Raw genomic sequence first — 27447 nt, 5'->3', positions numbered from 1 at the left:
TGTGTTAAATACCCCATCTTGTCTATCAATTTGTTGATGGAGTTGGGATCGTTTCCACTCTGTGGCTACCGTGAACCACGAACATTTGTGTAAACTTGGTTATCTGAACAGTTTTCAATTCCTCCGGGTGTCTACCAGGGCTGGCAATCTACGTTCAACTCCCAGAGAAGCTGCCGAACCATTTCCCACAGTGGCTGAACGGTTTTAACTATTCCCACCGGCAACGGATTCCAATTTTTTCTCACCCTAACACTTGGTATTTTCCTTTTTATTACAGCCATCTAAGTGAGCTGAAGCAGTATCTCACTGTGGACTTGATGTGCATTTCTCTAATAACGAGTGACACTGGGCATCTTTTCACATGTGCTTGTTGGCCATTTGTAGATCTCCCCTGGAGAAATGTCTACTCAGGTCCTTGGTCCATTTTTTTGGTTTTTGGTCTTTTTGTTGATTCTTATAAGAGTTCTTTATATATTCTGAACATATAGCTTTATTAGATACATGATTTGCAAATATTTTCTCCCGTTCTGTGGGCTTTGTACTTTGATAGTGTTCATTTGATGTACTGTCATTTTTCACAATGCTTTTACGTATATTTACTCTGTTCTTATTGGTGGAGATTACAGGAACGATGAGCCAATGCCTATAAAAGGTGCAGGGCATGCTTGGAGAAAAGCTTTAAATAAAGTTTTATTCACAAGAAACTTACTCTCAGTAGAAGGTTTATAATGAAACGAAAAAGACTGGTTTTAATGAATGGAAGAAACTATATTCTGACTTTAACAAAGCCCAATTTAACTTTTGGAAGCTAACATTTACTGAGCACTTATGCCAGTTGTGGTTGTATACATGTTTGATGTGCATTAACATGTAGTCTTTGTGTCAGCCCTACGCAGTGTGGATACAGTCATTTTCATCTCATAGCCCAAGAAGCTGATGCACAGAGGTTAAACTCGCCCAGGTCATGTAACTAATGAAGGCCAAAGCCAGGGATAAACGTAGACACTCTGCCTCTAAAGCAGTGCCTGTGATCTCACAGGAATAAAATGTAAACCTCATATACGTGATCTAAAATTTTCTAGCAGTCACATCAAAAAGAGTGAAATAGATTAAATAAAGTATATCAAGTTAATGTCACCTAACAGATCTAAAATACTACCAGGATATGTTATTAATATAAAAATTAATGGCATATTTTGCATTCTTTTTGGGGGGTTAGTATGAGACCCTAGAAGCTTGCTATATGTATTTTACACTTAGAACATTTTAACTCAGACTGTCATTCCGTTTCAAGTGCTACATGTGAGTCCAGTATTGGATGGTGAAACTTCATAAAGCCTGCGCTAACCATGGCTTGACGGTCCTTTGCCGTCACTCATACAGATCTTATTACCTAAAACTCCAAATCACGTAGTTAACATCACTTGGCTTATTTTCATCCCAACAAATATTAATCAGATTTTACTTGTGGTGGTCTAATGATCTCAGGTAGGTTCATGTTGTTTTTTCACTGTTGTTAATTTTTATAAGTAGTACTGCATTCAGAAATGAAAATCCCGGGGCACCTGGGTGGCTCAGTCACTTAAACGTCCGACTCTTGATTTCGGCTCAGGTCGTGATCTCACGGTTGTGGGACTGAGCCCCACATCAGGCTCCGTGTTGACAGTGCAGAGCCTGCTTGGGATTCTCTGTCTCGCTCTCTCTCTGCTCCTCCCCCGCTCGTGCGCTCTCACAAAGTAAACAAACATTTAAAAAAGAAAAAAAAAACCCTTTCTTTTTCAAGCTTTGAGATATACTGAGCAATTCTTCAGTGATGGCATCATCACGAACGAGAGGACTCATTCACCACTAAGTCTCTGAGGGTACCCACTCCTTAGGGGAACAGCTTCTATCCACCGTATCTTGTAAAAGCAGAACATACAAAGGAACAGGGCAAAGACAAGAGTAGCACCTTCACTTAATCTGATCAAATATTCTAGTATGAACATTCTAAGTGAGTAAATGTGCCTTAAATGGGGAATCAGGTAAAGCTGTAAGGGTCTGAAACGAAACATACCTCAGAGTCTGACTGGTGACCATCAGATGGGACTCTGTCGTACGGAAGATGTTGTGAATTGCCCGAGCGGCCAATACTTGTCTCATTGCTTCATAAATCACTTCAGTAGTGTTGTCTGTTTTGACTGCCATCGAGCCCAAAAACCGAACTACAAACATCTGCTGCAAAAGGGAATCTGCAAGAGAGCGTTTTCTGCTCAGGATCACATTCGCTTCCTGCCTGCTGCCGGTCTGAGAACAGGCAGAAGACCTCAGGTCTGGTCTGCCTCCTGCGGAGGGCTTCCCGGCAAATTCCTCAAAACGGTGCCGAAGCCCTGAATCGCCTACTGTCTACATTTTGGCTCTTTGGAACGACTTCATTAGACTAGAAAAGCACCTCTTTGTGCATCGTAAGATGAAAAGTCAGTACCACACAACCATCCTTTTAACGCTAAAACTCTAGGTGGCGGTATATACGTCTTTTCTCTGAAAATAAGAGCTTCTCCGCTAGATGACAGAAAATTCATTCCTCGGGCCCACTGATAAAGTCCTCTTGAAGAAGAAAATCCATCTGAAGAACAGAAGACCTGATTGGGGGCTCATCCAGTTCACACATATCGTGCATTACTGAAGGGCAGTGACGATCTCCCAGGAGCTAATGGCACATCTCCAACTACTCTGCTTACCAGATTCTAGTAAACTGCCAGCACTGGCCCCCCGATAATGGCACATAACTGACAAGACTGGGTAACTGCAATCGCAACTGGAAGATCACAGAGGTTTAAAGGTTGTTTTTTTTTTCTGTAAGAATAATTCACTTCTCCACCATTTTAAACTAAGATGGCTACTTTTTCCTTCCTCGATCTATTAGTGTCTTTGCCCCTAAAAATAACTTAAGGGTTAAAAGAGGAGAAAAATATAATTAATGTAATATTATAAGAAGTGACTCCCACACGAAGACAGTTTTTACAAGTTCGGAAGTTTTTTTTGTAGAGATTTTACGGGGTGGCCTATATGGAAGGTCAGCTAGAGACGGGGCGGCAGACCTGAGGCACAGCCTGTTAGCCTCCTTCCTTCCACCGGCCCCCTTTCTGCCCGATTCCGTACGAGGTGCCGACTCTCAAGTCCTGCTTTTAAGTCTGAGGAAGCGGCATCTCATTCTAACGCTGCTCTCAGGCTCCAGGCGTGAGGCCCTCAACTGCCTCCGCTCTGCGGAGTGCTAGGTTACGGTCAGCTCTGCCGGGTGTGCTCTTAGGTACTAGAAGAATGTAATCAAACGTCAAAAATCTGAACTTGAACAAATTAAATACCACCGAGCCATGTCATCTTCAAACACAAGAATGAGCTGTTATGTGTGTTTTCGGCATTCTGAAATGAAACAGCATATTCATGTCTCACCCAGATTGCATTCTATTGTGAGCGCTTTATCCTCTTTGAATCTGTTTTGTAGTAATCTGGTCTCTGATTTAGGTTTGGCCACTCTGTACGCAGGAGCTATAGAAAGGGTAAGGATGGGCCAACACTGTGACACAAGTGGAGAATCTGTCCACATCCCTGCGGGTTTCATTTAAGACCTGCCTTCCCTGTACACATCCTAATGAGTTTTCAGAGAACGACAGACCCGTGGGTCATAATTTCAATTCATACCTTCAAGGCCCAGCTCTCCGCAACATGATTCCGCTCCTCGTTTCAATGGCCCTCGCCATTCTGTGAAGGGGAAAGAGCAAGCACACAGACCACCCGCTCACCTTCTGCTTCTGGAAAGGTCTCATCCTCAGTTTCACCAAAAGGGTTGATGCGCCTAGGGAAATGGCCAGAGGCACACAATCAGGACATTTCTGGCCAAGAGGGCACTCAGTCAGAATGGCAACACTGTCTGGAGATGGGGGTGGACACAAGAGACACCCAAGGTCACTTTCATTTCTCCCCGAGGTAACCTCCCTGAGCCCGCACCTGCTCCCCCGGTTCTGGTCCAGGAATTCTGTGGCAGGAAGGACGATATCAAACTGGATAGGTGTTCCCGGTGCGATGAGCTCATCGGCGTCGTCGGCACGGACGGCTACCTGGGACACAATCTTGTCATCTTCTGTCTCTGCATTTCTCAGGTTCTGACTGGAGTATAAAATAGGGGGGAAATAAATCCCTTTTAACCTATGCCTTTATGATCAAAAGAACACATGCTGAACGCTGATGTGACTTTTACAAATAGATAAGGGTGAAGATTTCAGTCAATCCTTCAACTTCTACAAACAAATCTTCACAAAATGTCATTCGTGTCCTTGGTTTAACCCCTTCAGATTCCCCCACAGTGAGCTCTGCTGCCCAACATTCTGCGTTGTCATATCACTTAACACACGGTCTACTGATTTTCTGGATCTTTCTCCCTGTGAGACAGGTTTTTGAGGGCGTGGGCTACAGCTAAATCATATTTGTTGCTTGCTATAAAGGTGGCACTCAAAACCGTTAACTGAACGGATAAATACACCTTGGCCTGCATTCAATCACAACCTGGCTTTCACTTCCCGAGAGCCCCCTGCCGCTCCTGTAACGCACCCTCCGCCAGAGGGAGCTACACCAACACATCACAAGCTTTTCCTTCTTTCAGTCTCCATCCCAATCCTCTTTCCCGCCAGAACAAATTCCTCTCCATCCACTAAGCCCGTCAAGCCAGCCCGACCCTCTGTCCTCTGCACTCCAGTGTTTCTTCCCAGTGAGCCCCGGGACAGTCTCGTGTGTCTGTGAACACCCTGAGCTCGGCACCGTGTCCACACAAGCTGCAGGTGAGACGGTGGCCCGTGACAGGAGAGAGCTGCCAGTACGGTGACCAGTCATGTGCCACCATGTGTCTTCTCTTTCAGTGACAGGATGCTGTAAGAGCAGGTCTCATGTCTTTATAATCTTCTCTCCCCAGCTGGAGTGTAAACCCCTTTGAGGGACAAAGAATGTCAAAATATTTTCATTTCTTCCGTTATCTGGAGCCCAAGATGTCTCTCCGATACCCTTCTGTTCCTCGTTCTCAAGTCTGTCGGTAACTGAACGCACCGTATGCAAACTACTCTAAGGCAGCCGTTTGGCAGGTGAGCGCACTGACCGGAGAGTGGATGGAAACGCGACACAGGCTTGTAGCCAGTCACCGCGGGGAGAGACTGCTCTGCTTCAGCTCCCTCGTGACAGGAGAGGAGAGAGCGTGCGGTCTCTGGAGCCCCGGAGTAATTCTGAGGGCGCTGGGTTGCCAGGTGGGGGAGCCAGACTGGGAACCGAAGTCTCCCCACGGCCGGTCGTGTTTTCCCACCGTGTCACACCGCTTCGGTCCAAAGTGGCACAACGACATCCGGTCTTTACGAGAGGGGCACGGATTTGTAAGTGGTGAGCACGGGAGGAAGGCAGGAGAAGTTCGGAGGGAAGAGGGTGCGTCCGAGATGCTGGCTCCCCAGAGAGACTCAGGGGAGAGAACACCAGGAAGAGGAGCGGGCCGGGGTCGTGGAGGGCTGTGACACTGTCGGGTGAGGTCTGCACTTGACTCTACGTTCCCGGGAGCCACTGAACACTCTGAACCCGGGAGGGACATGACGGAGCACCCCGTGATCGCCACGTCACCAACTCCAATGGACACTTGGCGACCACTGTCCTACTTCACACACCCCACGTCAAAGCATGTAACATAGTTGAGCTCTCCCTCCTTAAAACTCTTCTTTCTCGGTTCCTGCTGATTCCACTTTCCCTGGTGTTTCTTGGTGGCTTTAACGGGTTCCTTCCCTTCTATTCCAAATGTTGGCGTTCTTCAGGATTCGGTCCTAGGCTCCTCTCTTGTCCTTCTACGCTCGCTCCCAAGATGATCTCTCTCGCCCTGCTGAGCCCGTGCCGATGAGTTCCTGATTCTGTGCTCGGCCCTGGGATTTCCTCTGTGCTGCAGACTCGTATCAGGAACGTGACCACCGGCTCGTGCCGCGGGCCCCTCAATCTTCTGTCCAGAAGTGAGCGAACCCCCGATACCCACTCCTTTTCATCTCAATACGCCACCACCTGTCCGGGTGCTCGAGCCAGACTGCGGTCGCCCTCTTGGTCTGTCCCTTTCCCTCCACTCGTATCTCCTTCTAGCACAAGTCCTTCAGATTTTGCCTCCAAAATAAGCCCCCCATGACATCTACTTTCGCCTCCTCTGCCACAATCCTGGTTTGAGATGCCACAGCCTCCTGACTGTGCTCAGTCACGGGCTTGCCCAGCTTGCCCAGCTCAGTTCCGTGTCCTGCACAGCAGCCAGAGCTGCCCCCGGACGACGTCAAGTGAGTCACCTCTCCTCTCTGCCACGCACACATCTACCTCCCTGAACCCTTGGACGGCTCCCCCCGTTCCTGACCGTGCCTGCCTGCCTGCCTGCCTTCGGGAGCCGTTCCTGGCCCCACCCTCCCCAGCCGGTCCTGCTCCCCCAGTGAGACTGGCCTCCCTCCAGTTCTCCCGACACACCAAGTGCTCTGCCCGCCAGCCTCCTCAGCTGCTCCGGGAACGCAGGCCACCTGGCTCTTTGCGACAGTGGCCACTCCTCATCCTTCACTTCTCGGTCTGAATACCGTCTCCACGGCCAGACCTCTTCAGGACAGCACCTTTGTCTTTAACACCAGCGCGGCTTTTCCCCATTTTAACTAAGTTTTTATTTACCCTCCGCCTGGCTTTACCGACAAGACTCCGCTTTACGCCCCAGCCCAGTGCCTGGGCACAGAGTAGACACCCCACAAACCAACTCTTGACTAGCTGGATAAACGAGTGCGCATTAGAGATACGCTACCTGGGGAGGAGGGGAAGGCCACGTGTGAGGCCTGCGTGGGACTGAACGGCAGCTTGTTCCCAAGAACACAGTTTCCCTGCTCCTTCCCCCTCTGTCAGCAAAACATTTCTTCATTCTGAACGAGCTGACCCTAAAGAGAGATCCGCCCTCTCCCACCTCCCCCCACAGCTCTGGGCCATCTGGCGGCCACAGCTGTCACCCTCCCAGGCTCAGTTCAGCCGACTGGCTAGAGGATTCTGCCGCGTGACTGACTTATTCCCCAACAGAGAGAAAAATCAGCTCTTGAATTAATTAAATCTGAGCCACAGACTCTTTTTCAGAAAACCAACCACCTCTTTAGTAACACTAATTAAACAACACGCTGGCACCCTAGCAAGATAGCGTTTTCAGGAACGGAAAGGGAGGTCATCTAGTTTTGCCTCTTCCCGTGTCAAAGTCAAGGAGACAGGCACAGAGAGCTGACCTGCTCCAGGCCACCCAGCTGCGTTCAAGGCAGAGCCATCAGAGAGTCCCCAAACTCCAAAGCCAGCACCCTGCAGTGCGCCTTCTCTGTCCCCAAGGCCGTACAGGGAGGAACAGTGCCATCACCCACGACGACGAGGCCCAAGGACAAGCGCTCACACTGCCGTCCTCAGAGCCACCCTTAGCAACACGCTCCCCGCACAAACTGTGGGATCCAACACCTGAGCGTGACCCGCTGCCTCATGCCCACTTTCGTCACCTTCGCTCACGTGCACGGTTTCAGCTACTGCTGCTGTAGCAGACACCCCGTCCGGTGACCCCACCCTGCCCTCCGCCCGCCACGCCTCAGCCCTGTGTGTCCTACACCCGCAGGGCCGCAGGCCAGTCTTTCTACACGGGGGTCACCCCTTTCTCAGAGCTCCCAGTTCCACTCCACGGCCCAGCACCGGTCAGCAGGGCACCCAAGTCTTTCGCGATCGAACTTCCGACTCTCCCGGCCTGATCGCGGCTCCTTCCCAAGTGCCCCGTGCTGCGCGCACACTGGCTCCCCCTTCACAGAGCCCAGACCCTGGGAAGTTTGCTCTTAGCTTTCCAATCACTTCTCTCCAGAGACACACGATAATATCTGCAGATCATTTACGTAATGGGGTTCCTTCTACCGTGCCTCTGAAAAATGGTCACCAAACACAGTCCTAATTGTCATTTACCTCGGATGTTGTGCTTTCATTAGCAGCCCTCTATGATTACAACCTTCTTACTATTTAGCCAAATGGAGCCTCCCATTAAGAAAGAAGGTGGGATTCTGGGAATAAACCCCAAAGCCATATTCAAAACAAGAATGAAGGCACAGGCATGAAAATATTCACCGTAAACGATAATAGCAAACTCAGGAAAGAGAGACTACCTAAACATTCAACTGCTAATAAGTCAAGGAAGAGAGTGTGTAGTTATCATAAGGAACAATTACGAGAAGTGTAAAAATATGAAAAATACACGCGAAAAAGCAAGATTAACGCACACGTGAAAGTATCAGTATGCGTGCGGGTAAGGCCTGGGCAGTAACACAGACCACTGTTCCGGACTTTAAAAAAGTTCTCGTTTTGGTTCCAGAACTTTGCTGACGTGGACAGGAAATGTGCGACTCCCTGGGCAGCAGCCCCTCCGTGCAAGTCCTACGTGCTGGGACTGCGGCCGGCCAAGTGCTCCAGCAGGAAGACGCACTGGACTCACGCAGCCAGTGGCTCCTGGCTCTGCCCCTCCCCTCCCCCGGCAGTCCTTACTGCTTCAGTAGAACAGACCCGACACCATCCCCGCGTGCCGGGTGAGGACGGAAGGACTCCTGCCGATTCCCAACACCTCAATACAGAAAAGCCACTTTTCCACGGTCCTTTAGTTACCTGGGGCACGAGCTTTCTGGTTTTTTCCCAAAACTCATAATGGGGGTCACTGCTTGGAGAGCCGTCTGATTCAACTTGATGGCGACTGCCTACAAGTGCACAGGAGGACACGCTCAGTCCGGCAGGGGCACTGACCCTTCGGACCGAGCGAGGGGCGGGGATGCAGGTAAGGCCGTGCGAGTTACCTCTGGGTTGTCAGTCAGGTAGATCTGTCTGGAGATGTTGTTTATGGCGCAGATCCACTGTGGAGAGAGGGCGTTAGAAACCTGCTGGATCCCAGTCACCGGCTAGACCAGGACAAAAATGAAAGAACAGAAGCTTTACCTCTTCGTTTTCCTTTCTGCTTTCTGCCTGGAGGATTATTCCCCTGAAATAAAGTGCATTCAAGTCAGTGCTCCCCAGATCTCGGAGACTGAAGCTTACTCCACATTCACCGAAGTCAGCTGGGTCCCAAAGAGAAGGACCACAAAAGGCAGCATGACCGGAAACAAAAACTGGGGCTCTGGCTTGCTGCTCATCCACCGTGTGATCCTGGACGGACGCTTCCTTCCCCTGGGCCTGTGCTTTCTCATCGATAAAGTGAGCAGCTGGGCTCAGGTCTACTAGCTCAAGTCTGTGGGTCCACAAGCACAGACTTCTTGTTGGCCCCTTAGGTGATCAGGGCAACCCCTCCTCCCAGCCACGCTCAGAGAAGCCAGACACTCTGCTGTCCCACCGAGGGGAACAGGACAAAAATAATACTGCCCTGCCTTTGGTGAGGGCTTAACCCTTCCCAGGGACCCCACAGCTATGGGAGGTGGGAGCATGGACCTCAGCCCTACTTTACATGTGAGAAAACCAAGGAGTTAACTGCCCGGCACCACGACTGGGATCCCAGGCCTCTCCTGCCGCCCAGGAGGAAGGGTGAGGTCTGAAGTTGCTCTGAGAACCTGGGAGGGGAGCCGGTCAGCACTGTACCAGCTTGCCAGAACACGCTACTGTCCAGACAGAATCTCAGCTCAGAACCCCACCCGGAAGCAAATGCGAACAGAGCCGGCTCCCATGGAAGGACGGCCGGCCCCACTCCTGGGGGCTCAGTTTGAAGCTCCTGCTCCAGAGGGGACCCCATTGCAGTGGGATCTGTGAATGACTCCAAGTGACCTCTTCTGGGCCCCTGAGGCACACGGGGGTCTGTGGGGACAGCACGTTCCCACAGGGAGTGCCGTGGCTGAGCACACCGCCCAGTTTGTCTCCAGTTTCAGCCGGAACAGCAGGCTCCCCAGGCAGGTCTGCCCGCCCTCCGCCCCAGCACAGTACACAGAGCTGGTATGGGAACAGGCAGGGGTGGCCACGGCCTTCTCTACAGATCTTTGCTGACAAACGACTCTCCTATGGCTGCCTCCCACACAGAGACACGGAGGCCGGGTCTCCTCCAGGGCCGCGGACAAACCCGCACTGGGACTCCTCACACGAGGCAGACTGGATCCCACAGGGGTGCTGTGTGCTTGCTTAAAGAGAGCATAAAACAACCTCCCCAAAGACCAACGAGCCCCGGAGGGGGTCTCTCCCATGGAGGGCTGGCATGGAGGGACGCGCCAGGAGGCCCCGGGCAGGGGTGGGGTCACTACCCTTGCTCTCCTCCCAAATAAGACCCGTGTGGCGTACGATTTTCCATTGGGAGTGGTGATCTGGAAGCAGTATCGTCGGTCTTCACAATCCACTGCCATCACCGAGCAGTTGTCCAGGTCCTGGATCAGGCCCCCGGCAACAGCTCCCCGGGGTTGACACATGAGGTTCCCGCCTTGCGTGAAGAAGTAAAGCCGCTCCCAGGTGGTGGTGACCAACCCTGTTTTACTGCAAGAATCGTGACTTTAGAGAGCCCGTCAGTGCTCGGAAGCCCGCGCAGAAGCCCAAGGTCTTGCTGCCTCTTTACCAGTGTTGGTGGCATTTTGGAAAAAATGCTTCTCTACATTAAAGCAAAACTGCAAATGCAGAGCAGCAGAAGAGGCAAACTGCAGCTGGAGTGACCTGGAAGTCAGGGGCTCTGCCCACTCGGGGGATGCCTACCCAGGGCTCGCTCTGGCACATGCCCACCCTACAGCAGCCAGACGCTGGCTTCTCCCCGAGACCTGGAAACGGGAGCTGTGAACCGAGACGGTCCACTAAGACACAGACCGAACTATCTAAATCTAGTGAGAGTCACCAGGGTCACCCTGGCTCACAGCACCCAGAATTCCAGGGACATTAACTAGGTTGAGTTTTGCTCCAACTGGATGTTACTCTGGTTTTGTGGGCTGCTTGCAAGAGGAATATCCAGTAACTGGCAAGTAACACCAGAATCTTGTAGGATTTTCCATCCGTATGAACTAAAGGAGATACTTAACTTGGGATCTCAACAAGCGGGGAGAGCCTTGAGGAGCTCCACCTTGGTAAGAAAACAGCCGGCAATTCCTCTCTGTAGCCCTTCTATCTGCGAGGTATCAGGTGCACTCACCTGATTCAATGTTTCTCGAGTTGCAACTATGTGCAAGGCACTAGGTTTCCTGCCTCCATGGTTGCAATTATTTCGCAAAACTGGAACTAGCTAACGTGTGAGTGCCTGTTCCTGCTAGGAACGACCTCATTCAATCCTTGCAACGACTTCATTTAGTGGGACTCATTGCCAGCTGTTTCACGGGTGACACGACTGAGACCCGGCCACGGGGTCTGACTGAACCAAAGCCAGAGTGTTCACCACGCCGGACAGCCTCCGTCTGCTCTTGGACACAAGGAAGCCCGATCATCCTCTCTTTAACTCAAATGGCCCCAAGTGACATGGTGTGATTCAGCCTACATGGATCCGGATGACCCGGAAGGCCTACAGGCCCCGACGCCAGTCTCAGCTGTGGGCCCCGAGCACACTGCTCTCACACGTCAGCAGCCTGGGCTAAGGGCGGGGTGGGATAGGAGCTCTCAACGGTCCAGGCTGATGACGGTTAAGAGCAGGCTATCTGCACATGGCCATGGTCACCAGGGACGGGGTGACCCGCCCCTCAGAGTCCACAAACAGGCCTCTTACAAGGCTGTTTCAAGCCCCTCTCTCGGCTCTTTGGGCCCTGAGCCTCAGAGGCTTCCTGCGTGGCAGGTGGGAGGGGCACTGTGCAGGACTCCTTCCCCACCCTCGCCTGCCCCAGCCCTCCCTTCCCCTCTGAGGGAAAACCGATTTTAGAAAAAGAGGCCAGCAACGGCATTCTCACTTTCTAAGATTCAGGTAACCAGCCTTCTGGATGAGGTTCCTGTTGATCTGTGGTGCAGCCACATCAAAGTCTGGGGCGTAAACAGACTCCTCGACAGAAAGCAGTTCTTGCTGCGACACCCGCATCTTTTCCGCTTCGGCTTCTAGTTCCACCTGAATGCTTAAGACAGAAGGCGTCAGGTCAGCGGCTCCTCATGGCCAACCGAGTGCTGCCGAGCCACAGATGGCGGAGCTGATCCCGCGGCTTCCTGCCCCACAAAGGGAGCTCAGACCCCAGACGCTGGAGATCGAGGGGACTCAAGTCCACGTTGCTAAAAATGTTTACATGACTGCTCTTTGGAAACAGAACAGGTTGGCCACTGGCCAGCGCCCCAACCCAGTGAAACAATCTGTCTGCTGACAAAGTGGTATCCGGGCTCAGACCTGTGGATGCAGATTTTAGGAGAAAAGCTTTAATGAGCCCATTCTCAGGGCTTCAGGTGCAGACCACCTGCGAAAATGCTGGAAAGGAAGGAAACAGCAGTCATTCCTGCCCCTCTGCTCCCCCTAGTTCTGGAAGCGGCCATTGGAGGACAGAAAACAACCAGGAGGTAGGACGAGGGCACATGGACAAAGACAAAGGCAATGCTTTTCCTCTTCTAGAAGCCATACAGCTGCCCGAGACCATGGAGCTGGGCCCAGGGCTGCCCACAGCCATACAGCTGCCCGAGACTGCGGGGCCGGGCCCAGGGCTGCCCGTGCTACACGGCACAGGGGAAGAGGGCCAAGGTCTGAGCTCTGGCTTGTGTGCACTTGTGTGCCGAGCTGTGGAAAACCTGGAAGCTTTAGCTTGGAAGAGGCAGCTGCCCTTACTTCCCACAAAGTGATGCCTCCACAGCTCCCCACCCAGCGCTGACAATCTCGGATATAAAGTGCCAAACACAAGCTGCCCAACACGGCCCGGCCCATCCACGCGAGAAAGCAAACCACAGACGCGTTGTTCCACTTTTCCACTGTGTTAAAGAAGGACTGAATTACAAATGTTAAAATCAGAAGGAACTTTGGGGGCCACTGTTTCCCAAAGTGAGTTCCTTAGGAGTTTCTCTCAAAGAGTTAAGTTTGGGCTTGGTCCACACTCTCCTCTTGGAGACTCACAGTGCATGTTGCCTATGCCTTAATGCAGCTCAACACAGGCAGGCAGGCGATCTAAGTTAATTTTGGCTCTTCTGACATTTGAATAGAATGGCTGGACTCCACCACTGGTAGCCTGAAGACGGGCGAGCTGGAGAACAAGCCTCATTGGCTTACCTGCTTATCACTGCCAAGACGGGGCGAGTGAAATGGAGAAGAAAGTTAAGCAGCTCAGGAAGTGGAAGGAGAGAGCCAAAATATACAAAACCACTTAGGTTCTTAAGCTTTTAGGGATGGCAAGGCTCCTTGAGGACCCAGCGGAAGGTAAGGATCGCCACCCCCAGAAAAATACTCCTGTGTACCAGCAGGACACCTGGCACACAGCTTCAGGGAGCGGTCACTAACTGCCCCTCCCTCCGCTCTCGGACCCACACAGACTCCACTTCAGTGGCCGCGCAAAGGGCTCCCGGCACTCCAGGACAGGGTAGAAAAGTACTTTCCAACAGGCTTTCTTCCAAGACTAAAGAACAAAAAGTTTATTTAATTGACCATCTACCTACATATTGATTGATCGATCAGTAGGAACCAAGAAAAAAAGCAGAAGTGTATCCCTGCGGGGTTAGGAACTAAAAAGAAAAACGCCTGGGGTGCCCGGGTGTCTCAGTCGGTTAAGCATCTGACTCTTGATTTTGGCTCAGGTCATGATCTCACAGTTCACGAGTTCGAGCCCTGAGTCAGGCTCTGTGCTGCTGACTGTGCAGAGCCTGCTTGGGATTCTCACTCTCTCTCTGGCCCTCCCCCACTCTTGTGTGCATTCTCTCTCAATAAATGAATAAACTTTAAGAAAAGAAAAGCTCCTGGCCCTCTGGGTGATTCGAAAAGCCACCATGTCTGGTTTAGGCTGGGTTCAGACTCCCCGCACAGCTCACACGGCAGAGCTTGGCCACTCAGCTCCCAGGGAAAGGAGGGCAGCATCCGGAGCCAGCACACTGTCCTTGGCCCCTCTGGGCCAGCAGTGCAGCAGTCACCTCGTGGCCTGAGAGGCGTGGCCGTGTTTATCTACTCGCCAACGGAAAAGCCAAGTGGTCGGAAAATTAGAACCTTGATCTGAGTGCTTTAGCCGTTTGAACCAGGAGGTTCAAGTGCTTCCAGCTTCGGCTGGGAATGCTGTCTGCGGCTACTGCCCTTGTAATGAACTAGGCCTCATCAGGCAGCAGAGGGATGAGCCACAGCCCCGAAGGCCGTGGAGCCGGGGCTTTGATGCAGGTCACATGGAAATGCCCGCGCGGCTGAGGTGCACTCTGGACGGCCTGTGCCAGCTCACACAGATGCTGACAACGGAGGACACAGAGGCTCTGAGGTTTGCAGAGAAGTACATCACGGCGTCTCAAGCACAAACGTCCTACCATCTGTCAATAAAAAAATCTAGTGCGTGAACAAACTTTGAAGCCCAGACGGTTCTCTCAGGAACAGAAAGCCAGGGAATTCCGGGAGCTAATGGAGGCTAAGAGAGAGGCAGTCGGGAGAGGGCAGGGGTAGGGGTGGAGGGAGGGATGAAGTGACAGCAGGCACCTTCCTTTCCCCTCTCCTAACACTCCCAGCGGCTCACAATCAAATTAGGCAGGAAACGGAAACGGGGTTTCAAAGTGCCTTCTAGCCTCATCACGAACGCGGCCAGGGACGAGCAGCCGGTGACTTCCAGGCAGGCGTAGACGACTTCAAACCGCAACCCTCCCGCATGCCGCACGGAGCTCAGCTCTGGCTTTTCGGCTTCATTCTCTCCTGTCAGCACTTGAGGTACACTTCTGCCTGAACGGGGTCTACTGCTTGGCCTCGAGGTGTTTGAAAAGCAACACCCTCAAGAAAATGAGCGCCCTTGCTCCACTTTTCCAAACAAGATAAATTCTGCACTCCTACTTCCATTCTGTGTATCTGCTGATCAACTACTCTCTCTCTGTGCCATCCTCCAGAAATCACGTCTGCAGTGTTCATGAGACAAGGCTCCCCGGGGCTCACGGACACCGGCAGCGGGAGGTGAAGGGACTCGGAGCAGCCACGGCATCAACTAAACGTGGGCAAGACGGTCTGAACAGAGGATGCCGTCTTCTTAAAATATAAACATTCATGAGGCCGAAATGCAATTTGTTAAATTGATTCAAAAGAGGCTTAAAGCCTCGTTTATTGATCATGAACTGACGGGACGGTTAGTTTCCAGAAGAGCCGCAGCACTGCTGGCCACACACCTCTCGGCTCCAAAGGGGAAGCAAAGCGTGCTTCCAAGACCACAGCAAGTCTACACCGGACTGACGGCTTTAACATTCGAAGGCTGGGCCAACAGACAAGAGGCCCTCAGCACGCGCACCGGGACCTAACGGGAAAAGTCTCCCCGCAGACACTTCATCTTTTATTCATATACACAGTCTGTTCATGGGTGGGCACGCCTCTGGGCTCCCCATGGTGGGAACTGCAAAACGCATTACTTTTCAACCACAACCCAAACACCGGCGGCTAAGAAGGGGGCCCGCTGCCCAGGGATCCCAGCGTGGTGGGGCTCCATGGGACCCCCCGGGAGAGGGGACCCCCCGGAGGGACGGGTTCAGCAGGAGAGGCAAAGGCCCACAAGACCCAAAGTGGACTGCAGCCTTACCTTTGAACCATGTCTGCTACGGAGGATAAAAAGCTGTCCATGCTTTGGGAAAACATCTCTGCTCCCTTCTTGAAAAAGTTAATCTGAAAGACAGAAGTGTGATGCCGTGAAAGTCCTCTAGGAAAGGAGACGGATGAGCTCACTCGGTGCAGGACTGGCAGCACCGGGGGCGGCGACACTGCCCCCCTCCACACCCCCGCGTGCCCGTGGTGCCTCATGCGCCTCCGCTGAGCTCAGCGGGCCAGCAGGGTTCCTCCCGAAGCCCCAAGTGCGCTGCAGAATGGGGTGGTGGGACCCGGCTCTCTCGCCGAGAGACTGTCAACATCGGGGACAATGTAAGTCGCTGCTTGGCACAGACCACACGTGGGTGCGTCAGCAGTTGCTACTGACAAGTAGTCTTGATGTTCTCGCCATCGGCTGCTTTCCTCTGTGAATTCTAGACAGAGAGTTTCTTGGGGGCAAGAGGTAGGTCTCCACCTCTGCGTCTCCAGGACCTACACTGGTGTGTGACAAATGATGTGCACAGCGCCAGCAAGAGGCCGACGAGCACTTGACGCGGCACGGCAGGAGGTTCTCCGGGAAGAGAAGCGCACCTCAGGGCCACCAGCTGACCCCGTTCACCGAGCCATGTGCAGCTTGGAACGCAAGCTGACAGATAATCCGGCTGAGACACCGAGAAGGGGAAACTGGACTGACGACCCTTAAAAGGCCCTTCCAGCCTCGGGGTGCCTGGATGGCTCAGTCGGTTAAGCGTCCGGCTTCGGCTCAGGTCATGATCTCGAGGTTTGTGAGTTCAAGCCTCACATCGGGCTCTGTGCTGCCAGCTCGGAGCCTGGAGCCTGCATCAGATTCTGTGTCTTCCTCTCTTTCTGCCCCTCCCCTGTTCACACTCTGTCTCTCAAAAATAAATAAACGTTAAAAAATAAAATAAATTTTAAAAAGGCCCTTCCAGCCTTGAGGTCAATCCAAAAGATGCAGCCGAGCTCTGGCCCCGAACAGGCGCTTGATACAAGCAGGGTCCCTTCCTGCTCCCCACGTGCTGGATGGACGCTCTCTCAGCCCAGGGGAGAGTGGCCCCAGGAGACCTCAGTCTCCTTTGAAAATAAAACTACAAGTGCTGGCTTTCGGGGAACCAAAAGAAGGAATGCCTACTTCCCGTGAGTCCCAGGTATTCACTGTCCAGAAAGTCCGGGTTGCCTGTCAAACCTTGAAGGGCAGGGGTAGGGGGAAGACGGGACCGTCCAGTGCACTGCTGACATGTGTAACCATCCTGCCCCAGAGCTACAGTTTCCACTTCTTTCTATGGCCAGGGCTTTAAAAAACTCTCAATACTGGGTATGAACTCCATTTTACATGCCTGGTCAGAGAGAGGTAACAGTTGCAAAGCCACGTCATGAAAAAAAAGACATGCAGTTTGCATGAGGGTATTTTCTCACACTTTGTCCCAGCTCATGTGTCTGATCTGGAAGCTGCCTCTGCCCTGGAAGGTGGGCAGAGAACTCGACCTCACATCCCAGTGAGGCTGGCAGGCACTGTCGGGACAGTTCTGACGTGTTTACACCCTGGGGAGGTATGCGACCCCACGTCCTTAGTTTTCACAGTACAAAAACAGAGGATGATCGCCATTATCCTGACGCAAGGTGATAACGCAGGAAGCTGCTCTGGCCCCGTGATCTTTTAATCATACAGAGATCAACACGGTAAATGCCATTCTGGATCTTGGAAACATCAGTCTGTTAAATGAGCTTTCCGCATTTCTAAGGACACAGCAGCACAGTGGCTTTCCTCTCCTTCCCCTCTCTGAACTCTTGGAATTAATTCCATGTCTTAGCTCCCCTGCTACTCTGTAAGCTCCTAGGGCAGGGACTCGGGCAGCCCCTAAAACGATCTGATTAAATGAATGAATGAAAAGGAAGGAGAAGATACTGGCATCTACAGTCACCTTTCCTAGCACCTACCCTGTAAATACTAGAGTTCATTTGGTGTTCTCATAAACTTGGATGCAGCTTACAAAACCTCAGTTTGTTTCCAGGCATGACGACTAATCATGATTTCAGTGCAAACCTACTGAACAAGGGCCAGGGAAGACAGAAGTAAAGCCAAACCACTTGCACTGACAGGGGTGGTGCTGAGAAGCTGGATTCAGCCCAACGTCATCCAAAGACCTGGTGTGCCTGTGTGAACGACAGGAAGTACAGCGGCCCCGTGACCGGCAGCTAACGGAGGTAGATGCTGCGTAGACATACATGGCTTTAAAGGGGCCGATGAGGCAGAAGGAATGCCTTGGAATTGCCCAAAAGATTCACGGGGTTAGACGACAACTGGTCTATGCGAGACAGCCAAGTCTGCAGCAAGATTTGAGGTCTGCGAGGGGAGGGGCTGTCTGGTCTTCTGTCCCGAAATCTGGATACTTTCCACGTGAAAAACGAAACCGTGCCATCCTCAATCCCCAAAACTGCTGCTGTGGCCACCCAGTGACGTGTGCTCTGCTCCACAGCCAGGCCCCCTCGGCCCTGCAGCAGCATTCGCTTAGCGCGGGCCGGGAGAAGCGGCGTGGTCCTCAAGGTGACACACGGGAACCCAGCCGGGAACAAGTCCACCCTTCAGGCCTTGCGAGGCCCCTCCCCTAACCAACCAGGCCCTGTAAACACTAACTGATCAGGCCCGCAGCCATTCAGCTTTCTGAGGCTCTCAGGCCAGGACCCTGTCTGACCCTGGGCCTCTAAGTCCACAGGCAAGGACCGTCAATCCAGGAAGGACAGACGTGACAGGAGGCGTTAATTAGAGCAAAGGCAGTACCGATGTTCCCTCACAAAGCCGGGACGTCCTCTAGGGCAGAGGTGTAAAACTTGAAGGAGAGAGGAGGGCACAGGAGAACGGACGAGAACACATCGTGAGGAAGCTGGACAGCTGCAGAGGGTCTGCTGAGGGCTGGAGCCCACAGCCCACGAATGGACACGGCTGGTTTTTGGTTCAACCCAGCTTCACTCAGATGTCACAGAAAGGTTAGAGTGCTCTATTTAAGCACCACCTCCGAAGGCAGAAGCTGACTTTAGTTACCTCGCCATTCAACAACGTGACAACCACATTAAGAAGACAGATACTTGAGGGGCGCCTGGGTGGCTCAGTCGGTTGAGCGTCTGACTTGGGCTCAGGTCACGGTCTCACTTTCATGGGTTTGAGCCCCACGTCGGACTCTGTGCTGAGAGCTCAGAGCCTGGAGCCTGCTTCAGATTCTGTGTCTCCCTCTCTCTCTCTCTACCCCCCCACCTGCTCGCGCTCTGTCCGTCTCTTAAAAAAATAAAACGTTAAAAAAATTTTTTTTTTTTTTTTTTTAATTTTTTTTTCAACGTTTATTTATTTTTGGGACAGAGAGAGACAGAGCATGAACAGGGGAGGGGCAGAGAGAGAGGGAGACACAGAATCGGAAACAGGCTCCAGGCTCTGAGCCATCAGCCCAGAGCCCGACGCGGGGCTCGAACTCACGGACCGCGAGATCGTGACCTGGCTGAAGTCGGACGCTTAACCGACTGCGCCACCCAGGCGCCCCTAAAAAAATTTTTTTTTTAATAAAAGACAGATAATTGAGCCTGAATGCTTGAAGATCCTCTCTTGTTCCCCTCTCCCCTGAATACTACTGATGCTGTGTTTTTAAAAACAGATCCATTTTTTAAATGTATTAAAAAACAAAAGATGCTCACATGTGTGGAATTTAAAATCATTTTTTTTCTACATTTATTTATTTTTGAGAGACAGAGACAGAGCACAAGTCGGGGAGGGGCAGAGAGAGGAGGAGACAGAATCCGAAGCAGGCTCCAGGCTCTGAGCTGACAGCACAGAGCCTGATGCGGGGCTCAAACTCACAAACCGCGACATCATGACCTGAGGCGAAGTCGGACGCTTAACCGACTGAGCCACCCAGGCACCCCAACACACGTGTGGAGTTATAAAAAGTTGCCGACTTTTTTTCTTCCCGACATTCCCTTCCATTCCTAGACTGTCAGCGGAAAGAAGATTTGCGGGTGTGTTTCCCACATGCTGGAGGGAGGTGCTGGAGCCCACGTAAGTGGGGCCGAAGCAGGGCAGGGAGGGAGGGGGGCGGTGCCCCTGGCCTCACACACATACCCACTCCCGTCCCCACCAGGCTAGAACCCCGCCCCTCCCGCCACCTTAGACCTCCGGCACGCAAAGGTTCAGTGGACCACTAACTGGGCGGGGAGAAGTCAATATACCCTCAACAGAGACCTCAGCAAGCAGTGGCGACATTTCACCACGACCCAGATGCCAAGGGTGCCGGCAATAACCTCAGCAATGAGAATGGCCCAAGCGAGCGTGACCCCCCCACTACACACAGCAGCAGAGGGATGTGCGGGGTCTCGAGCCGGAGGCCCACCTCCACCGACCTGAGCGGTCAGCTGCTTCTCAGAACAGCAGAACGTGCCTGGCTTTCACTTGGCTCAGAGACAAAGGGCCATGCCAGCCTCCCCCCCGCTCCGGGAGGCCTGGGATCAAGGCCATCACTTCCCCGGGCGTACAGCCTAACGAGTCCCGCTAACGATGAGCCAGCCCACCTGGAAGCTCTCCATGTGCTGAACCTACGGGAGGCTCCGGGGAGGTGGTGCATTCGTGTTTCTTTGGTTTCTCCTAAACACTACCTCAGCAGGAATGCCAAGCTGCCCTCCCCAGCCGGCTCAGGTCTTAGCCCTCAGGGGAAGGGAACGGCCTACCTGTCCGTGGGCGAAGCCTATCATGGGCTCCATCATGGCCACGCGCTTTCTGTACTGCAGCGCGTTGAGGGCACAGTAGTACTGAAGGGAAGAAAGGTGCTGTTTCCGCCGCGCAGCCGCCACCTCCTTCACAACATCGGTCTTCACCTGAGGAGAGGTGGGAGGAAAATGTCGGCTCGTCTAACGGACATGGCGATTCTAGAAGAGCACGAAGCTTCGAAAATGTCCCTTTATTCACAAAACCCATTTCTGTGACAAATACAATAAAACCCAGATAAGGTTCCACCTTATGCTTTATTTATTTTTTTAATGTAATTTTTTTTGAGGGGGCGGGGAGAGAAAGAGAATCCCAAGCAGGCTCTGCACTCAGCACAGAGCCCCACGAGGGGCTCGATCTCACAACCTAAAATCATGACCTGAGCCGAAATCAAGAATTGAATGCTTAGCTGACTGAGCCACCCAGGCTCACCCCTGCCTCACGTTCTAAAACTCTAAACTAAAAATACCAAAGTCCTAGCATCTTTGTGCTTGCGAGGCTGCACTGGGGTGAAGCCAACTCCTGTCTGCTGGCAGGACTACAAAGTGCTGTGATCCTTTGGGAAAACAATATGGCGGCATGCACTGAAAGCCACCAACATTTTAGTTCACTCATAAGATTGTATTCCAAGGAAATAATTTAGCTCAAGGAAATTATGTAATGGAAGTAAAAGTCACATGTGTTAATAAAAAGTTCCATATCATCTATAATACCAAAAAACTTGAGCTAAAGAATCAGAGTGGGGGCACCTGGGTGGTTCATTTGGTTAAGCGTCTGACTTCAGCTCAGGTCATGATCTCACGGTTTGTGAGTTCAAGCCCCACATCAGCTCACTGCTCTCAGCACAGAGCCTACTTTGGTTCCTCTATCCCCCTCTCTCCCTGCCCTTCCCTCGCCTCACACTCTCTTTCTCAAAAATAAAGTAAACATTAAAAAAAAAAAAAAAAAAAAAAGAATCAGAGTCAACACCCAGGGCAAGAAATTGAAGTGACCTGAATACATATGAGGAACCACATGTGGAAATCACTGAAATTTTACAAAGGTTCCAAGCTGGTGTTTAATAAACCAGTTTGAAAAGCTAGAACAGGGAGGCAGAAGTCTACTTATAAGATTCAGAATAAATAATTTAAAAATTTATGTATATGAAAGAAGAGAAAGGATTCATCAAGATGCTCTCATTGCCACAAATTCACAACAGGAAACTAGAAAAGGAGCTTAAGCAAATGATGTGAAAAACAAAATGTAAGGTAGGTACGCTTACCTTTTCATTCTCCTTTTTTTTTGGAAGCCTGCTATATTTTGCCATCGAGAGGTCATGCTCTAAAAACAAAGGCGTTTAAAAAAATTTTTTTAATGTTTATTTATTATTGAGAGACAGGGAGAGACAGAGCATGAGCACGGGAGGGGCAGTCAGACAGGGAGACACAGAATCCGAAGCAGGCTCCAGGCTCCGAGCTGTCAGCACAGAGCCCGACGCGGGCTCACAGACCACGAGATCGTGACCTGAGCTGAAGTCGGACGCCTCAACCGACCGAGCCACCCAGGCGCCCCAAAATAAAGGCATTTTAGCACGCAGATAAGTTGAAAGGCGAGAGCATTTGGTCAGCACCTCCGCCCACATGCATGCCACACCCACACTAAACCCACGCACCAAGAACAGAGAGGATGCCTACCTACCATTACTGGCGAGTCCAAAAAGATCCTTTAAAGTGCTTACTTCTGAATGAGAAAAACAAAACAAAACAAAACATCTTAGAGCAAAGAAAAATAAAACGCACCCACCCAGAGCTCTGCGCCTCCCCAAGAAAATAGAAGTACATGCACGGTAGGAGGCAGGCTCTGTGGGCACCTCCTCAGGGCCTCCGCCCTCACGAGGCACGGCCCTGTGGGCTCGGAATCCCGGTCTGACAGGAGCTGGTGGCTTCGGCTGCCTCCCATACCTGGTGACCCTGACTGCTCCTAGGGCCACTCGTCTTAGACAGCATCCAGGGATCTGTGAAGCAGGGGGCACTGTGGGGACGTGGGCTGGAATGTGTGGTGTCCAGGTACTATTCATGAGACCCGGAGTATACGCCTAAGCTCATATTCTCCAGCCCCTAAAAAGAGCGTTTTAATACAGCTTTCCTCAGAATATCCTGACAGTACCCAGAACCTAGAAATGTCCTGTTGCTGCCATTGTAACATCTGGCAAGGCCACCATTAATAAAGGAATACGAGGTACTTGTTTTAACGAAAAACTCTGGAGCAATCTAGTATATGGTACCTGTGACAAGCCAACAGACATCACTATTACCCCACGTGGGTGCCACAGCCATCATCACGCACAGACAGGCCTAACAAAGTCCGAGACCAAAAACACGAAGAGATAGATGAGGGTGATGCTGTCCAAGGTTACAAACTTAAAAACACAGAGACATCTACAAGAAAGCAATACTTTGCACAACTCCAGAACAATCCAGTTTTGCTTCATCAAAGGAAATCGTTTTCACATCACATCTTTTATGCCGCTTTTCAGTTTGCCTCAAAATTCCCTCACAGCTTTTAAATCTCTCTTCACGTTATTCTTACCCTTTCTGGAATCAGAATGCTTTCTGCCTTTGTTGGGTTCCATCTCCCTTTCTCTCTCTCTCCCCTTTTACTTCCTACTGGAGCTGTGTTGGGGTTTTCCCTTACGGGGTTAAATAACTTCGTTAAGATCTTTAGTGTTTTCTTCATTCAGATTGGTGCGTAAATGAAAAAGGCATTAAAACCTAAGATAAAAATGGGGCGCCTGGGTGACTCAGTCAGTTAGGCGGTCCACTTCAGCTCAGGTCATGATCTCGGGGTTCACGAGTTCGAGCCCCACGTTGGGCTCTGTGCTGACAGCTTAGAGGAGGGGGCCTGCTTTGGATTCTGTGTCTCCCTCTCCCTCTGCCATTCCCCTGCTCACGCTCTGACTCTGACTTTCAATAATAAACATTATTGATAATGTTAATAAACATTAACAAAAACAAAAACAAAAACCTAAGATAAAAACCACTAAGCAGAGAGGAGGCCGAATTCTAATCTGTTTCTCAGGCTGACTCAAGTATGACCCAGGCCAAACACTTCAAACCTACGTGTTGGTGTCGTCAGAAAAGGTTACTTTGATACTTTGATACTTAGATACTCTAAGATACTCTCTAAAACAGATAACTCTGTTTTCATAGCTTCTCGGTTTACTACCACTAGACAGTTTTATTGTCTTAAAAAACAAAAGAAAACAAACGCCATCCCAGGCAAATACTACTAATCCACACCTGACCCATTCAGGATTAAGGAAGGCCCCGGTCATTGCTGCTGCTGGGCACCCCCAGCTGGGGGCTCACTTCCCAGGCACAAAGCTGAAAGACACAAATCTGACAACACAGGTCTCCAGGGTGATTATTTTCTATCTAAAGGACTTGGAGTTTGGTTCTTAAATGGTATCTCCACACATTTCTACTGATTGTATTTAGAGGAAATCTTTATGAAACAAGGCACTCAATAAGGCTTTCAGTTCGTATTGGATGATCGGCACGCAACCACATTTAGATTTGGAATTTCATGCAATTATAGATGAGCAACACCAAAAACACTAAAAGTCTTTCTCAAGCAAGGTTTCTCTTGACACAAGGTAACTGACATGCCATTTATTGTTCTTCTGTCAAGTCTCAGTGCTGTCAAGCCGCCCTGGGGCAAAGTTGATGCCAGTCCTCCCCCTGTCCCCTATAGCCTCAAATGTATGACGTGATCACAGGGAATCTCCAAGTGAGGGGCGAAAAGAACATCGTCTCTAAGATATACTGCATCTTTTCTGCCTAAACAGATTTTACACTTTAAGGTGTTATATTTTTAAAGAGGAAGTACGATACTGAACAGATCTCTTAGTACTCAGGTTTAGACTTTTTTGGCCACTGACTTTTGTACTAGTGTTCTAGAAAATATAATTCTTTAATCTCGAAGCAATGACTATTTTCAAGGATATAAAGAGCAAAAAGACTACAAAGTTTGGATTCCTTTTTGTAACATCCAACTACATTTTTTCAAGATTATTTTTTTATATCCATATTTTGACTAACTTGATTTTCAAGAGATATAAAATTATTCTAAGGTTTTTAGTTGAAGAACCAAAACTAGTCAAAAAGGGCAACCAGGCTCTCTGAACCAGTCTCAGATACACCCACCCACTAAAATGTGAGCTCCAGGAGAACAGGGAGCTGGTCTGCCTTGTTCAGAGTCCAGCACAGGTAAAGCATGGTCCCTGCCCTCCTTCCCTGAGCCACCCTCTTTCCATTCCAAAGCACTCATGGCTCCCCAGGAACAGCATGCCTTTACAAATGCTCCCAACCAGTAATATTAGCCTTGCCATCTCTGTCTCTTTGGTAATCTCTCAAAACCCAGCACAGAGATCACCTTCTCCAGGAAGCCCTCTCTGGCACCCAAAAATCAAAAGAGTAATCACACCTTTCTGTGTATATTTATTCTTTGTACCTCTCTGTCCTGCTGCCCTACTCACATGATGTTATGACTGTTTCCAAGTCTGTTCTTTCATTAATTAGCCCATAACCTCCTTTAGGGGAGCTAAGAACATAGTGGGAATTCAATAAAAGTTAGCTAAACTGAAGTGCTGAATAAAAGGAGGGCATTTCTCAATGATGCAAGTATTTAAAGAAATTAGTACAGTCAGAAGTATCATGAAATGAACTGATATTTTGAAGGTAACTGGCACTGAACTCAGGAACATTACCTGTGAGATCCTTTTCTCGAAACTGTATAATAGGTAGAACCATTGTGTCTGCCAACTGTTTAGCCAGCTCTGTATGAAGAACATTAAGCTGAAAAAAAAAAAAAAAGAAATCTTGCTGAAAAAAAATTATACCCACTATTATGGCAGCTATCTGATTTCCGCACAGGATCACATTGAACACTTCCACGTGGCTAGAATTCAGGTACACTTCCTTAGCAAATAAACACCCTTCATTTAAGCTGCAAATGATCCAGGCCTAGAGGTACTAAAACTAAATGCAAGGTTGCAACTGACCTGGCATCAGTTAGGTTTGCTAAAGGAGTTTCTGAGCTGAGCCCACGTTGTGGTCTGTTTACTGTGCCGACCCTGGTTCTATGTTCCCAGTCGGAGCCACACCGGCTGGAGGAGAACGCTTTCGTGTACTTGCAGCAAACATAGGTCACCACAAGCGCTCAGCTCTGGTCACACTTTACCAGGCCACCGTGAGCTCTCTCCCTCTCAGACGGGGCCAAGGTCATGCCTGAAAGACCAGCCTGCTGGGAGCCTACTAACCCTAAAACCACAGCAGCTACGGGCCTGGAAATTGTTCTGGAGAAAGAAGGCTCCCCACTGAAACCTCAGATCCCAGGCCTCTGTTCTTCAGAAAAGGATCTTTCAAGAACAAGATAACTGTTCAAATGTGATCTTCCTCACCAGATAATCTTAACGGCCCCTGATTCTTTCTTTCCTTCGGCTTGTCAGGGCCTTTCTAAATCCTGTCCTGAATGGCGTAGGAGAAATAAAGTCATCCACCTCAGCACTACCACTTTTGAGTATTTCCTGTGTGCCAGAGTTACATGCTTTGTATCATTTGGTTCTCAGCCACTCTGGGAGCTCGCTTTTATTATAATCACTTAACAGGCAAATTCTCCAAAACCAGACAGCAAAGAGGTGGCATAGCTGGGATTTTCATCCTGGGCTATTGGAATCTGAGCTCCAGACTTCCTACTACACCGTGTTGGATACAGAGCCTGTCTTACGTGCTCGCAAAGTTGCCGAAACTTCAAATGTTTGGTAGTCTAGACATTAGCAATAAATGTAGATGTTACTGAGGATGCTCTGGGATTCCTGCCGGGTGAACAAAGAGAAACCACCCAGCAATCTTTTTTGCCGTACACATTTGGCAAAGTTTCTTTCAGCGGTGATGGCAGTTACATACGAAGCCCCCGTGTGCCCAGAGCTCTCCCTCCAACAGATCTGGACCTTTAGAACTGTGCCTCCAGAGGCTGCTTTGAGAAGCTTACGGACAATCGCTTGTCAGGCAGGGGAGCTATGGGCCAAACAGTTAATGTTGTAGCTTTCAGTTAAGCCAAAGCTGGCAGCTTTGTTCTGCTGAGAACACATGAAGACACCATGCCAATAAATGCCACCGGGACAGAATGCGTTAACTATTTCTCTCAAATACCTTCAGTAAAAAATGTACTGTTTTTTTTACTAACAGTTAAGTGAATGAAAGTCACCAAATGTACCTACTATGTGTCTGGCTATGTGCTCAATGCTCTGATAGACATTATCTAATTTAACCTTTACAAAAGCCCAATTAAATGGGCTTTCTCGCCTGCTGCTGCCATTTACAGATGACGAAACCAAAACTCAGGGAGATTAAGTGGCTTTCCAATGATCATGCACTTCAGGAATGACAAACTTCCTAGCTACTCATTTTCTTCCTCGTTTCTTCTTAAGGATCAAGGGGATTGTCATCAACTTTTGGCCGTGGGGCTTTTGAAAGGTATGGGACGATGGCTTCTAAACACGGCGCCTTCACTCAGGAGAGTGGCAAGAGACCACCTCTTGGCACTCCAGTATCATCATCCCCAAAATAAGGATAACACCATCTTCCTTGCATGGCTACTGTGAGGACAAAACAGTAACCAGAATAGAAAACACTCAGAGTAGAGAGTTTGGCTAACACATACTCGTTAATGTAATCTAGAATGATGATGACTTCCTGTCTTAGGTGCACTCCATGGAAGCGACCTAGAAACCCTGCCTGTGGGAAAATCAATAAGGACAAAATCTCTGCATGCCTACAACATGGAATGTCTGATTCCAAGGCATTCTATTAAAAATGTAAGCCACATGATTCTCTACTTTTAGTTGGGTTTTTAATTTCTGAGTCAAATGACTTGTCTTGAAAACTTTCAACCTGGTATAGGCCCAGACAGACAAAACCACCTGAAAAGCTACTCAAAAGCTTCCCACCTGAGCTAACAGCTTTCACACATGTAGGTCTCTACACCACGAGGTTTG

General features: G+C 50.3%; 1 protein-coding gene across 4 annotated transcripts in view; it reads right to left on the bottom strand.

Moving 5' to 3' along the window:
* APPL2 (adaptor protein, phosphotyrosine interacting with PH domain and leucine zipper 2) overlaps positions 1-27447 on the bottom strand; it is a 54306-nt gene that overhangs the window by 5744 nt on the left and 21115 nt on the right. For all 4 annotated transcript variants that reach the window (XM_086712470.1, XM_086712469.1, XM_025926636.2 and 1 more), the window contains 13 exons: positions 25159-25246; positions 22089-22130; positions 21673-21731; positions 20375-20521; positions 15648-15730; positions 11892-12050; positions 10321-10509; positions 9001-9043; positions 8862-8918; positions 8677-8765; positions 3988-4146; positions 3783-3835; positions 2057-2231 (listed from right to left, as the gene is read on the bottom strand). In XM_086712470.1, coding sequence (XP_086568596.1) covers positions 2057-2231; positions 3783-3835; positions 3988-4146; positions 8677-8765; positions 8862-8918; positions 9001-9043; positions 10321-10509; positions 11892-12050; positions 15648-15730; positions 20375-20521; positions 21673-21731; positions 22089-22130; positions 25159-25246 — 1343 coding nt within the window. The remainder of the gene's footprint in view (positions 1-2056; positions 2232-3782; positions 3836-3987; positions 4147-8676; positions 8766-8861; positions 8919-9000; positions 9044-10320; positions 10510-11891; positions 12051-15647; positions 15731-20374; positions 20522-21672; positions 21732-22088; positions 22131-25158; positions 25247-27447) is intronic.

The sequence above is a fragment of the Puma concolor genome, chromosome B4, assembly GCF_028749965.1.
Source record: "Puma concolor isolate L17-30 chromosome B4, mPumCon1.1.hap2, whole genome shotgun sequence".
Taxonomy (NCBI): domain Eukaryota; kingdom Metazoa; phylum Chordata; class Mammalia; order Carnivora; family Felidae; genus Puma; species Puma concolor.
The sequence above is the reverse complement of the archived record's forward strand: the minus strand, read 5'-3'. Positions and strand labels throughout refer to the sequence as shown.